Source organism: Colletotrichum spaethianum (assembly GCF_022836535.1).
Source record: "Colletotrichum spaethianum MAFF 239500 DNA, contig23, whole genome shotgun sequence".
NCBI classification, from domain to species: domain Eukaryota; kingdom Fungi; phylum Ascomycota; class Sordariomycetes; order Glomerellales; family Glomerellaceae; genus Colletotrichum; species Colletotrichum spaethianum.
In genome coordinates this window covers 270,254-292,512 of record NW_026054793.1, presented here as the reverse complement: position 1 = coordinate 292,512, position 22,259 = coordinate 270,254, and the positions used below count along the sequence as shown (strand labels likewise).

Genomic DNA, 22,259 nt, shown 5'->3' with positions numbered 1-22,259 from the left:
TTTGAGGCATCGGCCTGGGACGGCGGGGTCACGGTTTCGGCGTTGTCGATTTCGCTTGATGTGCAATACAATACCATTCTTCACCTTGGACACATTACGCTGTATTCTCCTAGTTGTACATGATTAACCTCCGTCCCCCTTCCGCCACCCGCCCTCTCTAGGCATTCAAACCTCATTGCGCAACTTGTTTAGCTCCTCCAGTACCTCCTGTAGACTTGGTCTACCAAAGTGATTCTCATCCCATTCCCCCGCTGATTTGGAGTTTTCTCTCAAGGCCAAGAATGTTTCTGCCCACAACACCTCTCTCTTCCACCACGTCGCGGCAGCTGTGCGGATATCTTCCGGATCAGCCATCTTTTCGGAACCTTTAAAGACAAGCCTGTTGCCATCTCTGCTGATTTGGCTACCCAGTGTGGGTCGACGGCCATTGGTACAGCGGTCGATGAGGGCCCTTACTTTCGGCGGCGTCCTTAGATAGGCTGGAAAGTCGACTTCGGCCTCCCACCGATAAGACTGCCAAACAGCAGCTTGCTGCGGAGCACTGGCCCCCTCAAAGATACACCATAACACCCTTCCAAGCATGTACACCTCAGAGGCTTCCTGTTCTTTCGGGCTGAGGCATACCCAGCAAATGTTGTAGCCGTTGGCGGGGTTCGTATACTCCTCTCTGCTCTGGAGAGCCTCGAAATCAGGGCACATGCGCCTCAGTATCTCGGCATAGCGATCCTTGACGTCTTCGGGTATGTCCTCGTCAATGGCCAACAAGCGGATGTACTCGATGGCATTGATTTCAGGGGAAGCAAACTCGCACCATACCCCGCGCTGCTCAAAGTCGACCATGATGGCATCTCCATCTTTTGACATGACAACGTTGTCGAGACGAAGGTCCGGGTAAAACGTGCCAGAGGTTTCCCGGTGGTGTAATACGCCTGAAGTGATTTGTATGGACCACTTGAACTGCTCGGCGGGGGTAAACGTATTGTGGATTCTCTGGAGTGGCACAATATCTCTCATGGTACCATGGCGGTGGTACTCGAGTGTGAAGCCAACGACGGCTATCTTGCTGCCAAAACTACATCGCTTCGTGATGAGGTGAGCTGGTCGTGACATGACGTTTGGATGCGGCTTCGCTGACAAAAGTAGCTTGAGTTCGTGATACAAGTACTTGGTGTAACTCGTCAAAGTCTTGAGAATCCAAAGGCGGCCCTGGATCTGGACAAGGCAGACACTGTCATGGATCTGCTCGACGACGTGAACCTCGGAGATGTCGAGACAATCTGGCAGTTGGACTGCCGCGCCCCACATGTCAGCCAAGGCAGACTCTGAGAGCAATTGTCGTTCCAGGTAGTACGTTGGCGCAACATCAATTTCCATGGCTCTGACATCCAGAGATAGGGTTTTGAAGACAATGCGAGATCCAAACGGTACAGAATTGAAGAGTGCTGTAGGATCTGGTAGACTTTGTGTCCAAAGCTGTAAAGCGCGGAGAATGTGCTTGGATATGTTGAGCTTTTGGACCCGAGCTCGATCTTTAGTGTGGAAGGCTACATCCAAGTCGAGCAGCTGTCGAATCTCATACGGCTGACTCGACTGTTCCGGAATGAAGGCATCGATGCGCATGGGCGGCACGCAGTGGAGAAACAACGGGAGAACGTAAAACTGGGTTCCCAGTCCTGTGCAGCCATCGATACGCCAGAGAGGATCAGGGAGAGGATCGAGGCTGTCAACGCGGTTCTTGGGATTTAGCTGGGAAGCCTCCCAGTTCGCTGGCGACAGCCGATATGAACCGCCGCCATCGTGGTGGTCCGCTCGAGTCCGAGTGAATTCGGAGAAGGCAGCCGTGGGATGAACGATGTCGTGTATTATGTCCGACCCCAGCTCCATTTTCCGATAACAGTGAGTGAGGGTTGGCAATGTAGGAATTCTGGTTGTCCAATGGCGCTCAGCGTCATGTAGTGAAGGTGTTCCACGGCATTGAAAGGAGGTTAGTGAACGACAAGGTCACAGAATGCGACAGGTGGCGCGTGGGGGAGGACAAAGTGGCCTACTGACGAAGTGACGAAGCAACGATAGACGATGGAAGCTGGTGGGCGTCGTGGTAATGCTGTAGAACTGAGCGGGACTGCGTAGCAGCAAAACCACACGAACCCTTCCGCTCTATTTCCAGATTGATCCGTGTCTTCGTGGCGACTGGTCACTGGCAAGCAAGTGGTTGACCGACAGCGGGGCGATGTTGCACGTGGCCCGATGTTCTAGCCTCCTGCGTTCAAGTCTTCGATACCGGTGACAAGGTGTCTGTGGGTTGAACCGGACAATTGACTCAGGACGTGATCGTGGGCGTGGGGATTTTGCACAACAATGCCGGGATCCTATTTGTGTGTTGCGCTTTTGCCCTGCAAGTAGCTGCAGCTGGAGGCGAGATGCGCCTGGTTGAGACTCGTGACACGTGATTGGTCGAGAAGAAGGATTGACAGTGATGGGGGGCAGTGTTGGTTGACTGCAACAGAGCTGCTTGCGAGCAAAGCAGAGAAGCGATGAAGAAAGCATCAAACCGTGTGTCGATGCCGTAACGAAAGACTCTCAAGGCCATCTGCGCGCACGTATGTATGCGGCGATGCTGCTTTGTTAGCTGGACTGATCCTACCCCAAGTATTGTCCTTGCCAAACCAAACGCGTTTCCAGAGGCAGCTGCCCTCTGAGCCGCATCAGTTCTCCTCCACTTGATTGGCGTCAGCCGTTGCGATTACCTCGCGGGGCAGGAGGGGATAGATGAGGCGACCGATTAACGCAGGGACGGAAGCTGCACTTTCCTACGCGTTGCCTTGGTGTTCTGTGGTGTAGGATAAGAAGGCAGGGAGGGCTCCATGGAGACGGAAGAGCGATGAGCTTCAGGTCCAAGTCTGCATCAGATGAAGTGCAGTCTGCGTCTAGAAGCCGTTCCCCAGCTCTTTCTTTTTTCTTCTAGGCCAGTTCCTTCGCCCCGTCAGCCTACCTTAGGTATCACGGCCACTGCTTCCTTTTTCCCCCACATGAAGCTGCCACTTGGTAAGTTTCCGAAAGACAGCACAAGGTCGCTTGTTGGAGCAGCTAGCCGCTTGGGAGGACAAGGCGAAATGCACAGTCAGCTGCATCGACTCCCGCCCAGAAAGACTCTTCGTCCCATGTATCGGTCGTCCCATAAACATTATTTGTATCGAAGCCGCAGCAAACATGATGCAAAGGAGTAGGTGGCAAGGCAGGTGACATATGATTGCGACGTCCTTACGGCCGCGCGACTAGGCTGGCCCAAGGTCAGCATCCGCCTGGTGGTCGAGATGAGCATTGCAATCACAAACAGTATTCGGGTCGGGAGAGCGCAGCAGTCACGCGTGTTGGTGCGGATGATCTTGATGCAGGTTGGGAGAACAAGGAGATTGTATTTCAAGACCGGTGAAGTGAAGGCGACTCGATCCCTTGGCTGCCCGCCTTGCCTCCATGTCGGGTAGGCACCTCAATCGCCAAACAGGCCATAGCAACTGGAGATCGGTCGGGAATCGGTCATGGTGTATCCTAGGATCAGGTACTCAATTTGGTATGGGCACGGCGAGGCAAAAGGTCATATCCAATCATGCTGGTCCTTCCCCATTGAGACATAGACGCCAACCCGAGGATGAGGGAAATGAACAGAAGGAACAGGAAGGGACGGGACGAGCCATCCCTCCTTCCATCGCCTCCACTTACATACCTATAACGTCGCAGTATCTCAGCCAAAAGGAAGGTACCCGTCTTGACTACCTGTCTATATACTTTTGTTGCGAACCTGACCAGTCGTATTTTACTTTGTACCTTAGGATCCTTCCGTCATACCACAGCCACGGGTAGCGTGCCTGACCCGCCGCTCAACGCTCGCTCTTCGAATTTGGGAAAGGCACCCATCCTCCGATGCATCCACATCTTCCCGCCCCAGGTTCCCACGTTTCCAAGCCATAGCTGACTTATCTAAGGAGGCCTTTCCTCGTCCGGCCCAAGTGTCAGGAACACCTGGGCTGCCGGTGCCCTCCACATGTTGATACCCGCGCGCTAACGACGCACTTGATTTCGTCTCTTCCCATACCTAGTGTTCCGGCCTGCCACAGGAAGCTTTGACTCTGCATCCGGACCATAGGAACCGGAACCGGGAATGCGCTCCACGTGATGGAGTCGGCACGGAGAGGTCAGGTACCTCGCAGCGGAGAGGGGAAACCTCCCTCTCATTCCTCTGCCTCGACGTCGGCCCCGACCTCTGCCTCTGCCTCTGTCTTTTTCCTTCTGCCGCCACCCTCTCTGCATACGCGCCTCCCGCATCTCACCACGCTGCGTTTACCTGGAATGTCTCTATGCGCAGTCTACGACGTTCCTCAACATTTACTCTGTCAAATCTTGCACCCAAGATCACTCAGCTACTGTTTCCTCGCTGCATGACGCCTGTCCATCACACCACTCATTGGCCCGTTTGCGGTGACTCGCAGATTCTGTGGGGGCGCACTTTGCTTTTCGATGCTCTAATCAGTGCCGGCAGTACCGTCATTGGGGGTCATATCGAAGAGGAAGGGGGTTGCATCTTGAACATCCATTGCGTTACCTTTACTCTCCGTTGAGTCCAGCCAACTCGGAAGCACCTTGGAACGCCACTACACCCACACAACGAAGACGCCGGGATGACTTGATGACTTGTGGCCGACGGCGCAGGTACGACCCTTGTCCTTCCCCTCAACAACCCTCCAGAACAAGTCCAGACGCCGAGGACACTCTGCATCTCGGGAAGAAGCTGCTGCTCGCTGGAGCCCATGCGGCCTACCGCATTGCAGGCCACGACTTTCCTACTTTCGCCAAACTAACCAGACAAATAAATATTTGCCACGACATTCATAAAACGACAAGAGTCACTGCCTCCCTGCCACTCATGCGCAAGCTGGCTGCTGGCGTCGGCTCATATTGCAGCCTCGGACCCTCATCCTCACCGGGTGGATACGTCCACTCCATGGCCAATGCTAGTACCCGGCTTTCCCGTCCGCCCGGCCACCATGGTTTAACTGAAGTACAAGGTTGTCCTTGTTCCGTTGGAGACTAGAGCAACGGAACCCCTTCCGTAACCACCGGCCCATGCAGGTGCGCATGCACCTGTACTGATGAACGAGACACCGAACGGATAGGTTAAATCGACTCAAACAGACCCCCGTGGAAAAATTGTTGACTGGAAGCTCCAGGTCCCATGCTCTATCCAAAGGTCCCGTTGATGCCTTTTTCGCATAGTGCCTGACAAGACTGGTTGTCTGCGAGTTGCAGCCTACCTTGGCCAATGTCAGTGCCCAGACCCGAGAGCAACAATGGTATGGGTAGCTGCTGACACCATCGCCTCGTCCATTGTTCTTTAGGGGGGTTGTCGATCCAAGTTGACGCTTTTTGGCCGCCCTAGCATCGATGCAAGCTGCTAGCGAAGTTGTTGAATTCACGATTCATGACATATGGAAGGCTGAGCCTGTTGCCAGTGATTCGTCAATTCGGGACATCGTCGACTGCTCGTATGCGGCGGTGGTTTCTCCTGGCAAGCGTCTTACCCCCTAATACCTCTTCGTTGGTGCTTGGCGAATTGTATGCTGATGGAAGTGGGCCACACAACAATTAGCGCAGCGAAGCGGGCATTGTACACAGACATCGCCCGTCATTCGACTGTCGTGCAGCCCCCCTCGGACGGTGCATCCATACTCTTACGGGTCGGGGCTTTGGGCCTGTCGAGCAGCTATCCACACAAGAGGAGGCTCCAGGCTCACCGGTCGCCTATTTGAGCTTAAGTCAGCTACGGTCTTCGTCCCACCATAGCGTCGGCCTCCCTGAGTCTCTCTCCAACAAACGTGCTTGCAAGTCACAACCGTATCCGTTGGCGAGACGAACTTGTGCACCCAGCAAACATCAAGGCTTGGTTCAGGGATCATGTAGAGAGAATATGCCCGTTTGATGACCACCACCTAACGACCCCTTCGCGTCGTCTCACTGGCTAAACACGGTCGCCTGCAGAGAAACGTTGTACAATGATTTGGTAAAAGACGGTTAGTGGATGGCTCCCTGACCTCATCAGCTGCATCGACTGAGGCAGCCGTCATTGGCAGCGGTCGCCCCTGCATGGCATGCGTTCGACAGGCGCCCTTGCCAGTGGAATGGCCGAATACGTTGACCGGCATATTTTTCCAAGATGAAAGAGGGGAATCAAAAGTTTGCGCTCTGCCGAGTTACCAATTCGTACGACGCTACGGTCTGCATCCTCTCGGCTGTCGCCAGGATGGCACATGCGATTTCCTGGCAAAGACCATTTCTTCCTGGTTAAGGAGCACAACGCTTCCCGCTGTGGGTGGGCCGGACCCATTGCCAGAGTCTCTTCGTCAGGTGTCTGGATCGTCTTTCCGCGGTGAAGTCTGGTCCATCTCTTTTGCGGTCCAGCGACCGTCCGCCACGAGGCAGTATACACAATAAGACCAGGGTGTGTGGGGACGTCGAAGGCGGTCAAGGGCCTGTGGGCAGACATGGGGCGGCCGGGACGCATCCTGCAAGCTTCACTTTCTCATACTTAACCGACAGACTCCTTGACGGAACCCAAGAAGCCAACTTAATAATGCCGCCAGCCATGTCGAATTAGGCAGTGGTGACAGGGTGTTGGTGGCGGTGGACGTTCACCCGGTTCCTGGAGCTGAGCGGCTACGTTTTTTATCAAGGGTTGAATATGCTAATCTCTCAATCCTGTGTGAGCCTTAGCACTATCGACTCATCGATTGGCCGACGGACTGTTGTGTGAACCAATCAACAGAATGGCGAGAAGCAACTGACCGGTCCCGGGTTCAAAGAGGAAGGAAAAAAGCGTCTTCTCAAGGCCCTGCTTTTCTGCTTTGGGAATCTTCATCGTGCCCATCTAGGCTATACTAATACTATGGTACATAGGCGGCGTGCGAAGTCATCATATCCTTACTGGCCCATGCTCGATATCCTTCGGATGTCTTACGGATAAGCGATGACGGTCTCCGGATGAGTACGGGTGTACCTCCCCAAAGTAATCCAACGACGAGGCTGTTCCGAGTTTCCTTGGGCACACGCTTCAACTTAGCCACGCAGGCGACCTACCAGAGGTAAGCAAACAGGTGGACGGTGTCAGACTCTCGGGACCGTGGCGCTTTCCGATGGAACGTCGAAAGCGTGGAGGTCAGACTGCCAGGCAAAAAAAGGATGAGCCAAATACCCGGGGGTTGCGGCCGCCCCGCGAGGTGGTTGGCTGCCTCGGCGTATTGGTAACACAGCACACGCTGTTAGCGGGGCGGGATCATGATGACTCCCAGTCCTCGATCACGTCGTCTGCCGCATGGGATCAATGATGACGCTTCACATAAAGCACATACATCCGAGGATAGCCTTGGGCAGCCTTCCGCCTCCCGAAAACAACCGGCCGCAGTCCTTAGCCAGAAACTACACCACGGCCATCGCCTCGAGCAACAAGCAGGGCATAGTAGATCAAACGTTAAGGCAGCTCTTGAGCACTGAGTCGTTCCCGAAAACCGCTCCTTCGCCTGCAGAGGAAGCAAACAGCAGATGTTGGTTACACAAGAAAGACGGAACAGAGGTCCAGAAACAGGATCAGCAGAACTCACGACGGTCGGTACCGTGGGCATCTTTCCCACCACCCCTGTCAGCCTGTTCCCATCAGACGGGCAGCCTGAAATCCATCCACTCGGCAGGGGCGGGAAGATGCTCGGCTCCTCTTCTCGCGTGGCGTGGTCTCAAGAACCCCTGTCCTCTCACGAGTACCCCTCAGACCGGTGAAATACAATTCAGCACGGGTGCAGCCCACTTCCTCAACTTCCTCTCACCGAGTCTTCTCACTCCAGCCTCGACTCCTTCTCCAGACCGACCGACCAGCACAGGCTACGCCAATCGCCAGCAACAGAGTTTCTATCGGCACGCTCTCTGATCTTAGCCTGCCAACGCGCGCGCAACGCTGTGCTCCACCGCAAGAGACATCGCACAAGCCAGCAACGAGGGCGACAACGTCTCAAAATCGCGCCGGGTGGGAAAAACAACGAGACGGGCAGCGTCAGACCACAGGCAGCAGCGACCGTCTGCGACATCAGCAAAGCACCAAGGAAATCGACGCAGTGCTCCAAAGCGAGGCAGCAGTAGAAGCAAACCCCCAAAAAGCAGAGCGACATATCCAAGCCCGCAGGCGCACGTAGTCTTGCCGTCTCTTCCTTTGGTTCTCCCCCCCCAGTTTCGGCCGAGTGTCTGCTGTCAAGCAGGGCCTATCTGTCTCTCTTCACAACCCCATTCTAGCCCGACTCCCTACTTTCATTTCCACTCCTCTGTTTCCTACCTACGTTGACTTGTTCTTCACTCCGCCTTTTGCTCCTGGCCGAGTCATCAACCCTCCTCTCGTTTCCCCTACCTTACCCTTTCTCCCGTACTCCACTCGCGCACAAGGGGTGCCATTATGTGGCAATGGCTCTCGTGAGACCGTAGCTCCCCCACCCCCTCCCGGTGAGGCGCAATTTTCAACGCTCCCCTTGTGCTTCGCTGTGCCTCCTCGCTCACTCCTGCTTTACTGCTTGTCGCTGCCGTATACCTCATACATGCCACAGATTGTGGTACTTGGTCTCGCTACTAGGCTTTGTCCAACACACCCTCTCTTATTGCATCAATCATGGTAAGAGATGTCCCTGCTTCCCGGCTGGCGGCAGCGTGCATGGGGATATATCACCGATCTTCCCCATTATCCCTCGCGCCCAGCTGCCGTCCATCACCCGCATCATTACACACACGTCGTCCCCTCATATCTTTGTTGGCCCCGGCTTGTTCATATTTGCTGATCAGCCCCCTCCCCCGTCTGCCCTATTCCCCCCTTCTGAATGTGCGGTGAATTGATTTCGTCTTAGAATAATAATCCCAGGAAGCGCCGGGCTGCCTGCCCCAAGGACGACTCTATCAAAGTGCTGGGATCTCAGCAGAGCCCGTCATTTTCTTCATTCCTCGACCCTGACTTCTCTAACCTCTCACCCGAAACCCAATTCCTCATCTCACAAGTTGCAACGCTTTACGATCTCCCTGGGGCTCAACTTCACCAACTGCTCTCACACAACTTGTTGCAAAGCCAATACAATCACAAAAGACAAAGGCTCATGCAATCTTACTCCATGTCGCCACCATACCAATCCAGTTCTCTTTCTCCGGAATTCGAAGATAAGTCTCGACCAGTCGGACATCACGGACATCATGTTCTCGACGGCATTGGTCCGCAGCAATACCCTCCGGGGTTTCAAGGTCCGGGTCTCAACGGGCTGACTGAAGGACTACAAACCATGGCACTGGTAATGTGCCGGAGCTGCTGGAGCCCTTGCGGCGTCTCTAATGGCGGTATGTATCTCGACAAATGATACAACCACTTGAAGTAGGTTGACTGATGTGCGCGGTAGTTTACGAGCCGCTTTCTGGGACGGATACCAACGCCTACGACTACGGGACCAGCATCAATAGACCCTACGAGGTCGAGAAGCCACCTTCGGCGCAAGTCTCTCAGCCAGACGTCTATGTCCCTACTACCATCGCCTCCAATGTACCAAACCCCTTCCCCGTCACAGATCCTGGGATGGTGAGCACGTACGTGCCACAATATCAACCTATACAGGAGAGCCCCAATCACACTATGGCTCCTCAGAACCCCGGACATGACCCCATCGTCTACCCGGCTGATGTATCGACGGCTGTGTACTACACTAACACGACTGTTATTTCTGGCGGTGATCCTATCAACTTTTCCAGCCTTACCAATGATCGTCATCTTTCCGCAAGAGAAGGCATGCCAGGCCCATACAACGACAACATGATGGGCATGACTGTGTCTCCCGCGCTGCATCAGCCATCATCCATTCCTGCGAGGACGGCAAGTTTTACAATGCCCCCCGCCTATGCTATGCAGTGCGTCAAAACCGAGGAAGTGGATATATCAGCCCACAGCAATAGCCTCGATGTTGTTTTCCCTCATCAGCGACCGCCGGCTTCCAAGCGCGGCCCTTTCAAAGATCAGAAGGCGCGGGAAGAAACTGCTGCAACGAGAAAGCATGGATCTTGCATTCGGTGTAAGATGCAACGAGTGCGGGTAAGTGACGTGCAGTCCTTTGTTGATCGGATGAAATACCATGCAATTACTGACGAAACAAGTGCAAAACTGACCCAGAAGACCCGAAGGGTCCATGTGTGGGATGCAAGCCCAAGTCGTCCAACAATCACCATAAGCAACTCTTCAGACAACCTTGCGTGCGTCGCAAGATCACAGAATGCAACTTCTTTAAACGAGGCCAGGCGCCTGGCTACGAGTGGACACGGCGCTGGGGCAACGGCATCGTAGACAATATCAACAATTGGGCATCGAGTGAAGTGAAGACAATCCGTCTATGGGAAGGATACACGCCGGTCGAAATGTGCGTGCAATTGCATGTGCGAGAATTCATCCCGCAACCTGGTGACAAACTGGAGCGCACTTGGGTCGCTAAAGGCGTGAAGAAGTCGGTCGCAATTCCTACATACGCCATCACGAACCTTGACGAAGCACAAACAGCCTACGAAGACTACATCAAGAGGGGTGTCGTTAGCTGCTTCAAATCAGTCATTGAGAGTGTGATGGGCGTCCGGATGGGTGTCCAAGACCAACTGATTTACACCACCTATCTCAAAGCCTGGGAGTTGTCGCAGAGCGCCAGCACGCCGCCAGAAGAACGGGACCTTTTACTCCAAACACTGGAACTCTGGATGGCAGTACGCTTGACGACCAAATCAATCGAAATTGTAGGCGACGAGACGCTTGGCATGAGTCGCGACATACTCGACAGCAGTAGCCCGCAACACGGAAGCATCCCTCTTCCGCCAGTAATGGGAGCACAATTGGACTTGGTTCTCATCCAACACATACAGGCCAGACTTCGACGAGAAATGCTGGAGAAATTGCAGAAGATGACGCTTCAGAACAAACAGAAGACGTGGCTGACGACGTACCTTGTGACTTTCATTCTGCTGCACAACATCGCGCTCGTTACGGACCATGATGCCTCATACGCCCAGAAGCATGGCATGGGTGTAAGTTGACCTGTGCAGACTTCCTGCGGGCACCCCGCCAGATGAATAAGAAAGAAAAAAAAACAGTGCTAATGGTTGATGTCGCGTTTGTTGTAGAAAAAGTTCGCGCGAGAGTCGGACGTTCAAGAATATCACTTAGGTATGGAAAGCAGAGGGCTGGGGCGATATTTTATCTGTCGCGGTGTTCCTTTCTCGTTTGTTTCTGTTTCTGTTGAGTAAGACATGCTGACGAAAGACTGACGGGCAGGAGGCACAATTCTCCTGGCGTATTTCCACTACTGCAATAAGGGAATCTACCCGTTTTCCGATGAGTGCAGAGACCAAGATCTGCGGACACTGGCACAGCTGGACGAAGACGCGGTACAATTTATCCACTGGACGCGGTCACAGGCCATGGCTCACAGTGAGTGATAACCTTCATTTCCCCTTGCGAAGCTGCCACTCCACCCATCGGGGTTCCTTGACGTGCAGGGAGATGGCTCTGAGAGTCTCCCTTCGGTCGGCAGTGACGGACCAACCACCAGATGGGCTTGGTGGCTAACACGTTGACTCTAGAGCATGAATGGGAAGAAGTTCAGCAGGCCAATCAATACGAGCAGCCATACTTTTTCGTCAGCCAACTCTTCCAGCGAGACTGGCAGCCCCAAACGTGGGCATATTAGTCGAAGCTCTAGGTGGGGAGGAAGTGCGTGTCAGGACGTGAGGGGGGAGGCGATACTTTCCGTTTGGATCATTGTTTTGGGGCAGGGATGCACTATCAGCGACGTGCAGAGGCGCAATGCGGGCGGGCCAAAAAAGACAAGTCATTGGCTTTGAAGGTTTGGCATGGAAATCGGAGTTATTTTTTCCTTCCCTCTCGTTTCTTCTCCATTTTCCAAGCAGGCCGTTTGATTCTCACATGTTCTCTTTATTCGACCAAGGCTCTTATTTTGGAGGCCCAGTAACGTCTGTTTGTTTCATAGAGGGAACGGGAGAACGCATTCCGGTGGTTTTGTTTTTCTCTTTCTTGTGGGGACCAGTACGGAAGGCTCGTGATGAGGCCAAGGTGGAGATGGCAATGAAGTTGACGATCATGACGGGGTGGTGAGAATGAGTATGGGCTGGAAGATTGTCAATGTCGTTGTCGTCGTAGCTGGTGTTGTCTATAGTCAATGTGTTTCTCTGCTCATTCGTTTGTCCGGATTCCGTCGTCGCGTGTTGCAGTAGCCAAGGCGTACGTATGCGGTCTGCATATCCAGTCGAGATGTCCAAGGGCTTCGCGGATGAAGAAATTTTATGCGAAGCCCGCACCCAGAACCCAGAACTCCGGGGTGAGCAAGGTACATGATGTTCATCTGATCGCAAGAGCGGATAGACTATATGTGTCTGAGGTCGGATCTGCTGGCCCAGTGATGCTCACTTCACAAGTCATACCGTGATTCTTTGTACCATCCGGGTACAAGACGAGTTCATGCCTTAGACACCAGCGAGACTGAGACCTGGCAGCCAAGAATCAGCATTCCTTTCCCAAACTATGAAAACATTGCCTCGACGGCGGGGGTGTGTGTTTGCGAACTGAGATTTGTCGATCAGCAGCCATGTGCACCGTTTGACAGGGTCCTGCAGGTGTCCTTGCAGACGGGTGTTCCGTCAGAGGTGTGGAGTGGCGCGGTGCTATTCGTAGAAATCCTTCACCGGCGAATGCAGCCCCCGCCTTCGATCAGATTCATCTGCAGCTCTGGTTCGCGGCCGGGCCAGTGTTGTCAAAGAAAAGCTAATTCCATCTCAGACAGAATCAGAAGCCAGACAGCAGGCAGGGACACACGTACTGCTGCGTGTGCGTCTATGCCTGTGCTAGATATGGGAATGTGTTTCGGCCGAGTGGCAATCTGAGAAGAACGATCGATCATCGGAACGCGGACTAGGTATCGGGAGGGTGTTTTGTACAGAGTAATGGGAATGAGAAATGGGGATTAGGGAATGGGGATCATGGCGTGGTGTGGACCATCCGCCTTTCACACTAGGACATTTAGGGGATGGAGCGCGGAGGATATCCAGTGACTATTCTGTTCATTGGGGAGTTTACACAACCCTCGAGCGCAGTATTCTTTTCCAAAAAAACTTTGGCCCAGGACTTGAACCAAAATCTTGACTTACATAAGGGGGAGGGGCGACAAGGAAGTAGAGGAAGCAAAAGCAACCCCAGAAGCACGACTGTCCAACAATAACGCGGAATCGAAAAAGAATAGTATTTTCCTGAGGCCCATCTACTGTTTGTCCTAACCCTACCTTCAAGTCTCGACTGGGTAAATCATTCGGCTCACCGGTACGGATAAGCACCCGGAAAGTTGCGCAAACTGGACTAAATAGCGTTGCATCGCACCTGCAAGGTCGCATTGCTTGGGCAATTCTCTTGGCCATTGACCTAGACGGTCCAGAGGTGACCAAGTGAAGCAGAGCGCAGCGGGTGAGACGAGGTGAGGTTCAACCAGGAGCGGTGGAGCCCAGCGGAAGCTGGACGATACGTTCCCGGCGAATCCACTTTCCCTCCCTTTCTCGGGACCCACAGCAACGTCCCGACGAGGAAGTCGCCGGGGTGGCTGCACAGGGACCCTCCCTCTTTGGAAAATACGCTAGTGAGACCGAAACTGATTACAAGTGGTTCCATCATCGATGACAAGGGTTACGGCTCGCAGGTCCCGTTCGCCTGCCCCTCGGCTACTTGCATATTTCACATGGGCCCAAGTACAAAAAAGGAAGAAAAGAAAAGAAAGGATAGGTCCATGGTGCATCATGCGAGGTGGGATTTGCGAGCCACATCGGACATTCTTCCTCACTTTGCACTTTTCGCCGACAAATTCGACATCGCCGAGGTTCGAAGATGGGGATGTGATGCGATCCTCTCTCCCTTCTCCCCCTACAACCACTTTCTCAGTCTCCCTCCCCCCTCCGCGCCGTTCTTCTCCAGATCCACCCTCTTTATGAGCCTGTTCTTCGTTCTCTTCTGGGTCATGGTGTTTTCCTCCTTTCTTTTTCCCGATATGCTCCCCTTCCATGCTGTTTTTCTGCATGCCTCCGGTTGCGTGCATTTTCTGGGACATGCACCTCTACCCAGGGACACGAACTACTACCTAGACACCAGTACCGCGCCACCATGTACAGTATACAACTGACAGGACGAGATATGCGGCGGACGCATCCTGGGAATATTCTTCATTGCTTTTCTTTGTGGAAACAACTTACGTTGTCCATGCTACCGACTCCACGTTCCAGACATGGATAGCTTAGACACACACACTTCTTAGCCCAACTAGCCGGCCAACTAGCCATCTCCGAACAGCTAGCTGTCTCGTGCTGCATTTGAGCCCCTGGCGATGGTCATTTCCATCGTTGAGCTTGTCCTCATTTTCCACTTGTCATTCTTCTAGTCCAGTCCCCTGCAGGCCATGCAAGTCCCAGTACCCATTCGCGATCCGCCCTCGTCCACGTCAGATGCCCGGCGTCTCCTTTGGTCACTCGGGATCGAGCATGGCTAGACAAGCAGCGCGACCAACAGCAGCAGGGCCGATTAGGATGGTCCACGTCTTCAGAGTAAAGTGGATCTCAGCTTCAGATAGCCGTACCTGAGCGCTAACCAGCTCGCCTACCCGTATTATCACCTGGGGTCGCAAGCTGTCACAAAGAGGCAACACGAAGCACAGATCGGATCGGTCATCATTCATTTCCGATCATGTCCTCGGAGCGTGCAACTTGACTGCAATGCCGGGCCTAACAAGACGGCCGCCGCCAGCCAAACTAACTGCCTTTGCCGTTTCCTAGTGCTCCCGAACACCCGCGAACCCGTCATCGCACCTAGTGTTTTATGATGGCTCTCGTTACACGAGGAGCCACAAAAAGCTCCGGGCGGGTAAGGGCGAGCCACGTCGCTTTTTCTTCTCAATTCTGACCTCTTTTCCGCCCTTCAAGTTTGCATTTCAGATTCCACTCACTTCCTACCTCTCCGCCGATCGCCCAAGCACTGGAGGCGCCGGCCACAAAACGTGGTTTCTGTTTGGAGGTGGCATCGATATTGTCTCTGATCGCACACCCTTTCCCCTACCGGGATGCTACCACTCCCTCCCATGACTGAGCGTTGGTGATTCAGGTTCATCCAATGTCGGACCCTGTTTGCTAGTGTACAATGCCAATCCATCGTCCTATTCACCATCCGAGCTCACATCTGCATGGAAGCGTCCGGTTGCCCACCCACTCCCTCACCTAATAGCACATCACGCACCCGCCTGTCTTCGATCCCGTCAAGATCCCGTCAAGATCCCGTCACAGTTTCAGCGGTTGAGTAGGCGCTACGCGTTCCACAACGAGCCATCTTCCCTGCCATGGCAAAGTGAGTCAGTCTAGCTTTCTTTACTGTGCATCTTGGTCAATTCTCTGGCGGGCTGCCGCTGCCGAAGCCTGCCAGCAGGTCCTTTACGTGCGTAAAATGGACGCATGAAGTACACGCACCACGTACATGCATATGCAGGCAGACAACGGTAGCGGCATGTCGGATTGGACTAGATGGTGGGATCTGGTGTTGTCTGCTCTGATCTGATCTGCTCTGTTTGTACCGCGAACCTTGCACCCATGTACTGCACATCTCTTTTTCGTCGGTTTCCTGCGTCCTTTGCCCTTGCTATCCCTCGCCACAAGTCGAATATCGCGAAGACTGCCCTCATGGCAGCGCAGACCCAACAGTTGTCTGGACCCATCTTACCCCTCCTTACTTGGGGGGGGGGGGGGGGGCGCTCTGCCTTCTTCTGCCAACAGCCTCCACATTTCGTACCAGTTCTCCAACCCATTCAAACCCCCGCCGCCGCCGCGCAGGAGTCAACCAACATCCCTTAGTTTGTGAAGAGATAACCCACCAACGCGACCATATTTTTTGGTCCGGAGGTAATCCACGCCAGGTGAGAAAACAACGGCAGGGCATGAACAATCGAAGCCATATAGCCTCGGGATGGGGCATCTGTGCGCATCGTATTTTGCCTTCGCCCTACACCGGGTTCAGGTAGTGCATCTCAATGACGGCTCAGCTCAGCCCAGACCAGCCCATATCTCCTCCTCCTTTCCTAGCGTTTCTTCTTCGTAGGTACCCGACGAAGGTACCAAGCGCTTCTCATCTCACGTCGTGGCACTGGGCCGCCTGGTAGGCGACCTTGAGATGACACTCCCGTCGACCATTGCCTACATGGAAAGGTACAGCGCCGCGCTTCAAACCAACCACTGCGCGTATTGGAAGGAGCCGGCAGAGCAGTAGGTATGGAGTCGAGGAATGGCAGTTGTCAATCCCCATCTTTCTTTCTTTCTTCTTACTTCCCCTTCCTCATATCCGTTTTGGAAACACCCATGCCATCGCGTGCAGTACGGTCGGTAGGTACCATTCATGTGAGCCATGGCATGGCATGGCATGGCAAGGTAAGGCAAGAATAGCAGATGTAGGGGAATGCGGCTTGCTCTTCTTCCCTGCTGCGCTGCATTGGATCTCTCTTGTTGCGTCGCCTTCCCTCTACCATGCTGCGCTTTCCAGGTTGACTTGCTATGCTCTGCCTTGCCTTGCATTGCTTTACCTGTCTCTTCTTTTTTTATTTTCATTTTTTTTATTCTTTTTATTTAGCACATGCCTTACCTGAAGTCGGGTAGCTCCATCTCAATCTCCCTTCCATGCTTTGTTCGCCTCCAAATCAATGCCGTTTCTTCTTCTTCTCGCGACTGTCCCCATGACTTAAAGCTGTCTCGACGGCAACCTCCCGCGTCACCTCATCTCTTTTCCCAGTCACATCCCAACGGCCTAGCTCACCTGCCAACTGCTGACCTTGCCGCTCTCCCGCAAACTACCTTCCTGCCGCTGCCTCTGGATCTTTGTCGTCGCACGCCCATCACTCCAACCCACACCCACCGCCCATGCGCATGTAGCCATCGACGGTGAGGGACACTCGACAGGAGAGTCAAAAGTAGGTACAGCACCGCGCCTCGCCTCGCCTGCTGTTTCCTCATACTTAATCAACTTCGTCACCATCAGACCCCTACGCAGACGCAGAGCAGGTGCAACACGGGTAACTACCTCACTCAAGGGTCCCATACATCCAGCAACCTCCTGCCATCTCGTCTCTTGTCTGTACCTGCCCGCTTCCCTTCCATTCCTTGCCACCAATCGTCCTGGCCCTGGCCCCTGGTTCTTTCCCGCTGCAGTTTCTTTCTTCACCGACTGCCAGTCGCCCTCGTGGTCAACGGATATATTAGGCATCTGCCTGATCATGACAGAGTCTCCAGAGCTCTCCCTCAGCTGTTTCTCCTATCATCTACGACTTCTTCTTCATCGTCATCATTTTCTTGTCTTCTCTTCAACAAGCCTTTATACCCGGCTGTCTTTGCCGCACACGCACAGTTTGGCCCAGAGCGGACTCGTCTCCACGCGTATACAAGCACACATCTGCCCAGTCACGGCATAGCTCTCTTACGGGACGTCGTCCAAAGCCTCGACCTAATCCAGGGCTCTCTTTCCGTACACCCTTTTCTGCCTCTACATCCGACGCCGCACGGTAGACAACCCAATCTCAAACGAACATCTACAGGTCCGTCTGCCCCTGTCCATGCTTGCTTAGGTTGGCTGTTGTTGTCGTCTGACAAGTCCGATTTCAGTTCTCACATCAGCAAGATGGCGCCTAGTGCTGTTGGCCCGGTCGTGGGTGCTACCACGGCACCCGCTGCCCACCACATCCATCACATTGAATACCACGCTCCAGTCGCGGAGATCCCTGGTCTCCCCACTGGCTTTCCCGAGACAGTGGTCGACGAATCAGCCTGGACCGGCCCGCAATTCACCAGGGAGTCGCAGTACACCTACAATCTCACCAATGCGGACCTCGAGGAGCTTGCCGCCGCCCTCAAGCACTTTAAAGGTATGTTTGGCCTCGGTCCTGCTCAACAACGTCTCGACGTCTGACTGCGGTTATGAAACTAGCCCTGGCCTTGATGGTGATCTTGTCAACAAGGACAACTTTCCCTTGCCCATCCTTGGTGCCGCTCTGGGTCGCGTTGCCCGTGATATCCATTGCGGCAAGGGTTTCGCTGTGGTCCGCGGCCTTGATCCGCAGAAGCACTCGGTCGAAGATCTCACGGTACTGTATCTTGGCATCCAGGGGTACATTGCCAACCAGCGTGGCCGTCAAGACAAGAAGGGGAACATGCTTGGTACGCGACATTCACCCATTGTCTTTGCCTCAGCAAACCTGCTTACTCCGGTTACAGTCCACATAGTTGCCGACAACACCAGCCAAGCCAAGGCTGATCACCATCGCCATTCTACTTCCGCCATTGTAAGCATCTTGTCCGTCGCCCTGAAGGACCCCATGTCACTAAACATGTCATCTTCAGACCTTCCACAATGAGGAGTCGGGCGACGTTGTCAGCTGGTTGACCCGGAACACCGCTGCAGCCGGTGGGAAATGCATCATTGCCTCTGCCCACACTGTCTACAACGTTCTCGCAGCCACTCGACCGGACATCATCCGCACCCTGTCCCGCTCAGACTGGCCATTCGCCCTGTAAGTAAATCAAACCCTGCTATAGTCCAGAGCATTCTGTGCTTTGTGGGCAACAATGGGTTTGTTTGCTAACTGCGGCTCAGCCCCAAGTTTCAATGCCGCCCGATTCTCTTCCACCACGACGGAAAGATCATTACCAACTTTGGACGGACTCCTTTGATGGGAAATTCAACCCATCCCCGCCCCGCCCACTTTCCATCCTTGACGCCTCGTCAAGTCGAGGCTCTCGACGCCTTTGAGGCCGTTGCTAAGGCAACCCAGATGGAGATTCAGACTCGAGCCGGCGACATTCACTTCATCAACAATCTGGCCATCCTTCATCGCCGGGAGGCATTCACCAACGGTCAGGGTCCCGATGAGAAGCGCCACCTCGTTCGGATGCGTGTGCGCAACGAGAAGCTTGGCTGGTCCATTCCTGCTGAGCTTCAACGCGAGTGGTTCGACGCTTTCGAGAAGCCTGCCGACCGCGTTTGGCATCTGGAGCCAATGCCCGACGCGTTCTTCCCCCTCAGAAAGTACCCAAACTGACTCTGGGACATGTTAGTCGTTCACTGTTCTGTTGAAAAGCCATCGGGAACGGGAGTTGAGGTGTCATGATTGCATTACTTGGGCTTGCATTGCTTAATCCTGGGGGCCTGGGCTCCTGGCATGGGGCCGACTACTGCATATTTTCTTTTTTGCCTTTTCCCTCACCGCATCCTATTACCCCTGCTGCGGCAAAAAAAAGTTTGTTGCCTTTGTCACGGTCAGAAAAGCATGGAGTCTCTGGGAGTTCAAACAGTAGAAAACGGCTGGGAAAAGCATGTATACATTGGTGGGGATGTCAAATCCGGCGCTGGCACGCAATACAACACACACAATTCTAATTCTATGATTCCATCTCCCGTGATTTTTCAGGGAGCTGGTGCTGATCGTTAACTGAATGGTCTCAACATGACGGCTAGCGGCTGAGTTGATGTTGCAAAGCAGAGTTTGAGACACCTTGAGAAGACTTTCCTGCCAGCCAATCGCCTGGCTTTAGAATAGAGACAATCTTAGATCACACGACCGTGGTGCTGGAAATCTGCAAGCATGCCGGACCGGTCAGACAGTTGAGACCATGATTGGGCGACTCCGAGACATCGGTGTGCGGCTGCCATGCCGCCAAAGAGGCCTTCCAAGCCACCTGTTTAAGATCTGGGTCAGCAAAGCCCTAGACAGCTACCTGAGAGTCACGGCCTTAGGCTGCGGAAACCTACATGGAGATCACACAAGGACAGAGAGCAACCGTACATCTATCATTTGTGTGTGGATAAGATTGACCAGCCAATAATCGCTACTGGTGCTACCACTTCCAGACATACATGTTCCAAAGGGCATATCCCTTCCGATTGACTGGAGCCCATGAGTTTGATGGAACATCGTTGGGAAGCATGGAAGTACGGCCGCTTCTTCTATTTGCGGTCCTACATTCCTTCTTCGCTGCACCCTATCACGGTGCTTAACCTACATCGCAAACGACATTGCAATGGCCATTTTCAGTTGTAATCGAAAAGCAAGGACACGCATTGGTGTCAAGGGTCAACAGCGGTAAACGTAGTCACGGTTCATTGAACAAATGTGGGTTCCTGTCAGTGGAATACTGGTCGCCCCTAGAGCTGACCGACGAATTGAGTAGGCACGTATGTATGTATATATGTATATACGTATATATGTCATATTTGTTTGGCTGCTTGGCCGCAGAGGCCAGGGCGCGGGCACCGACAGTGGGTAGCGACGGTCATATCGAAAGTCGAGACAGTCGGCCAGAATAGGCCAAGAGCCACATGGCCATCCCATCAAGCATTGAAGACGAAGCCGCCCAATGACGGGTGAGCAAGTGCGTGGCTGCAGCTTGTCGAGAAGTCAAGTTGTGTTTTGGCGTCTGCAACACGACTCGGCTGCCAAAGTGGTATTGCGGGCGATGGGGATGCATGCTCTCGTCGGGTGCATGAGCTTGCCGGATCGCTGGCAGCAGCCAAGCGCCCGCTCCCTGGCATCCGTCCAGGGTCAGTGACGGAGGATGACTCTGGATGATTCTTTGACGGGCCCCCAAGGTGATTGTTTGCCTGCAAGGGAGGCAGCCACCATGCAGGACGCGCATGGGAAAATGCGGGCAGTGAACGGGGTAGCCATCCAGCGGGAACTTTTGTGTTAGTCCGCGGGGTGGGCTGCGCCAGGTCGGTATGATAAAACACAACGGGCTGGTTGTATTATTGCCATCATTATTTGCTTTTGTCGTGTCTTCTTCAGTCCCAAAGGGTCTTGCGGGTCGATGACCACGCTGACCGGGGCCCTAGCCAAGGGCACATCTATCACGAATAAGGCTTGAGCGATGACACGAACCCCATGCAGAGAGGTGGGAGACGACTGCCACCGGGGGTTCATGTTGGTGTGCTTGCTTCTTGTGCCCGCATATGCGCATATGGGAATGGGGCTCTAGGATGCTGGGAAGACGACAGTGGCCCGAGGTCGGCATCGCAGGTTTGCATTTTGGCGAGTGGTTGCCGGCGTGCAGATGGCCCCACTTCGTACTGTAGATTGCTTATTGCGAGCCGGGATCCTCTCCTTTCGTTTCTTTTTTGAATTTATTTCCCTTTCGTCAAGAATAACATGCCTGTACATCAACGGGAAGTTGCCATCGGCCCCTAGCGTGGAAGATCGATCGGAGGGATAAGAGCGGAGCAACTTTGGACTTTCGAGAGTTCATCCTCCTGAGAGTGCGGGAGACCCCTGGTTCGCCAGCGGTGTTGGAGACACGTATGGGGCGCATGTGCTACTGCATCATTTCTTATTCCGTCTCGTACGCCAAGAGTCGATCAAAGAGGACGATGAGAGAGAAGGCAGGAAAAGGAAAAAGCAAACCTGGATGACGAAGCGGGCAGAAATTTTCGACTAGTGGTGCAGGCAGGGAGGGATAGCACAGGTGTTCAAACATTCAACTGCATGTTTGGAAGGAATCACTAACCAGCATTCTGCTGCGACCAAGGATTCCGATGGGGTTCATTTCGCGAAACCGCGGACCGCCAAGTTTCGGGACTAGACTTTCGATCTGGTGGCCGCATCGTCGTCGGTACTGCGACGGGATGCATGAGGCGTGGACGACTCTGAATCTCGGCTCTCTTAGCCTCGGATTCGTGTCCAACCCGCTCGCTTCGCAACCGCTCGGGATGCTACCCGTCTCGTTGATAGGTTATTAAGCAGCACACCGTGGCCAAGGTCTGGAACAGTAGTCGAACAGCGCAAATGTCGCCGGCGAGAAGTGGTTGGATAAAGCTTTACCGCCTCGAGATGAGGAAAAGTAAAAAATGGCCAGATGAGACGCCATGATCGACAGCGTCCGGTTTCCTCTGCAACGCTGGACGCGTTCTTGATAACAGCCTTGTGGCGGCTGAAGAGGCCCGTGACGGTTGATGGTAATGAGCTGAGCCAGGGCCCTTCTCCGGGGATGTCTTCCGCGGCTCTCTGGTCCGGCGCCTCTAGCAAGCCGTTGTCGTGACTATCGGCATTGCCGGGGCTCACGTGCAATGGAACCAAAGCGTCGACAAGGGGTACTGG

At 53.9% G+C, this 22,259-nt stretch overlaps 3 protein-coding genes across 3 annotated transcripts; 2 read left to right on the top strand and 1 right to left on the bottom strand.

The window, feature by feature from the left end:
• Positions 1 to 165: 165 nt before the first annotated feature.
• On the bottom strand, positions 166 to 1,884 carry ColSpa_08524 (uncharacterized protein; the record flags this gene model as incomplete). Its single annotated transcript, XM_049274736.1, has 1 exon — positions 166 to 1,884. The coding sequence occupies one exon, from the start codon at positions 1,882 to 1,884 to the stop codon at positions 166 to 168; it is 1,719 nt and encodes a 572-aa protein (XP_049130693.1).
• Positions 1,885 to 9,350: 7,466 nt separating this feature from the next.
• On the top strand, positions 9,351 to 11,130 carry ColSpa_08523 (SCF E3 ubiquitin ligase complex F-box protein grrA; the record flags this gene model as incomplete). The annotated part of the gene is made up of 4 exons (XM_049274735.1): positions 9,351 to 9,405; positions 9,465 to 9,640; positions 9,677 to 10,147; positions 10,237 to 11,130. The coding sequence occupies 4 exons, from the start codon at positions 9,351 to 9,353 to the stop codon at positions 11,128 to 11,130; spliced, it is 1,596 nt and encodes a 531-aa protein (XP_049130692.1).
• A 6,664-nt stretch (positions 11,131 to 17,794) lies between these two features.
• On the top strand, positions 17,795 to 19,211 carry ColSpa_08522 (TBC domain-containing protein C1778.09; the record flags this gene model as incomplete). Its single annotated transcript, XM_049274734.1, has 4 exons — positions 17,795 to 18,042; positions 18,101 to 18,455; positions 18,514 to 18,683; positions 18,767 to 19,211. 4 exons carry the CDS (start codon positions 17,795 to 17,797, stop codon positions 19,209 to 19,211), a joined length of 1,218 nt encoding a protein of 405 aa, XP_049130691.1.
• Positions 19,212 to 22,259: the final 3,048 nt, after the last annotated feature.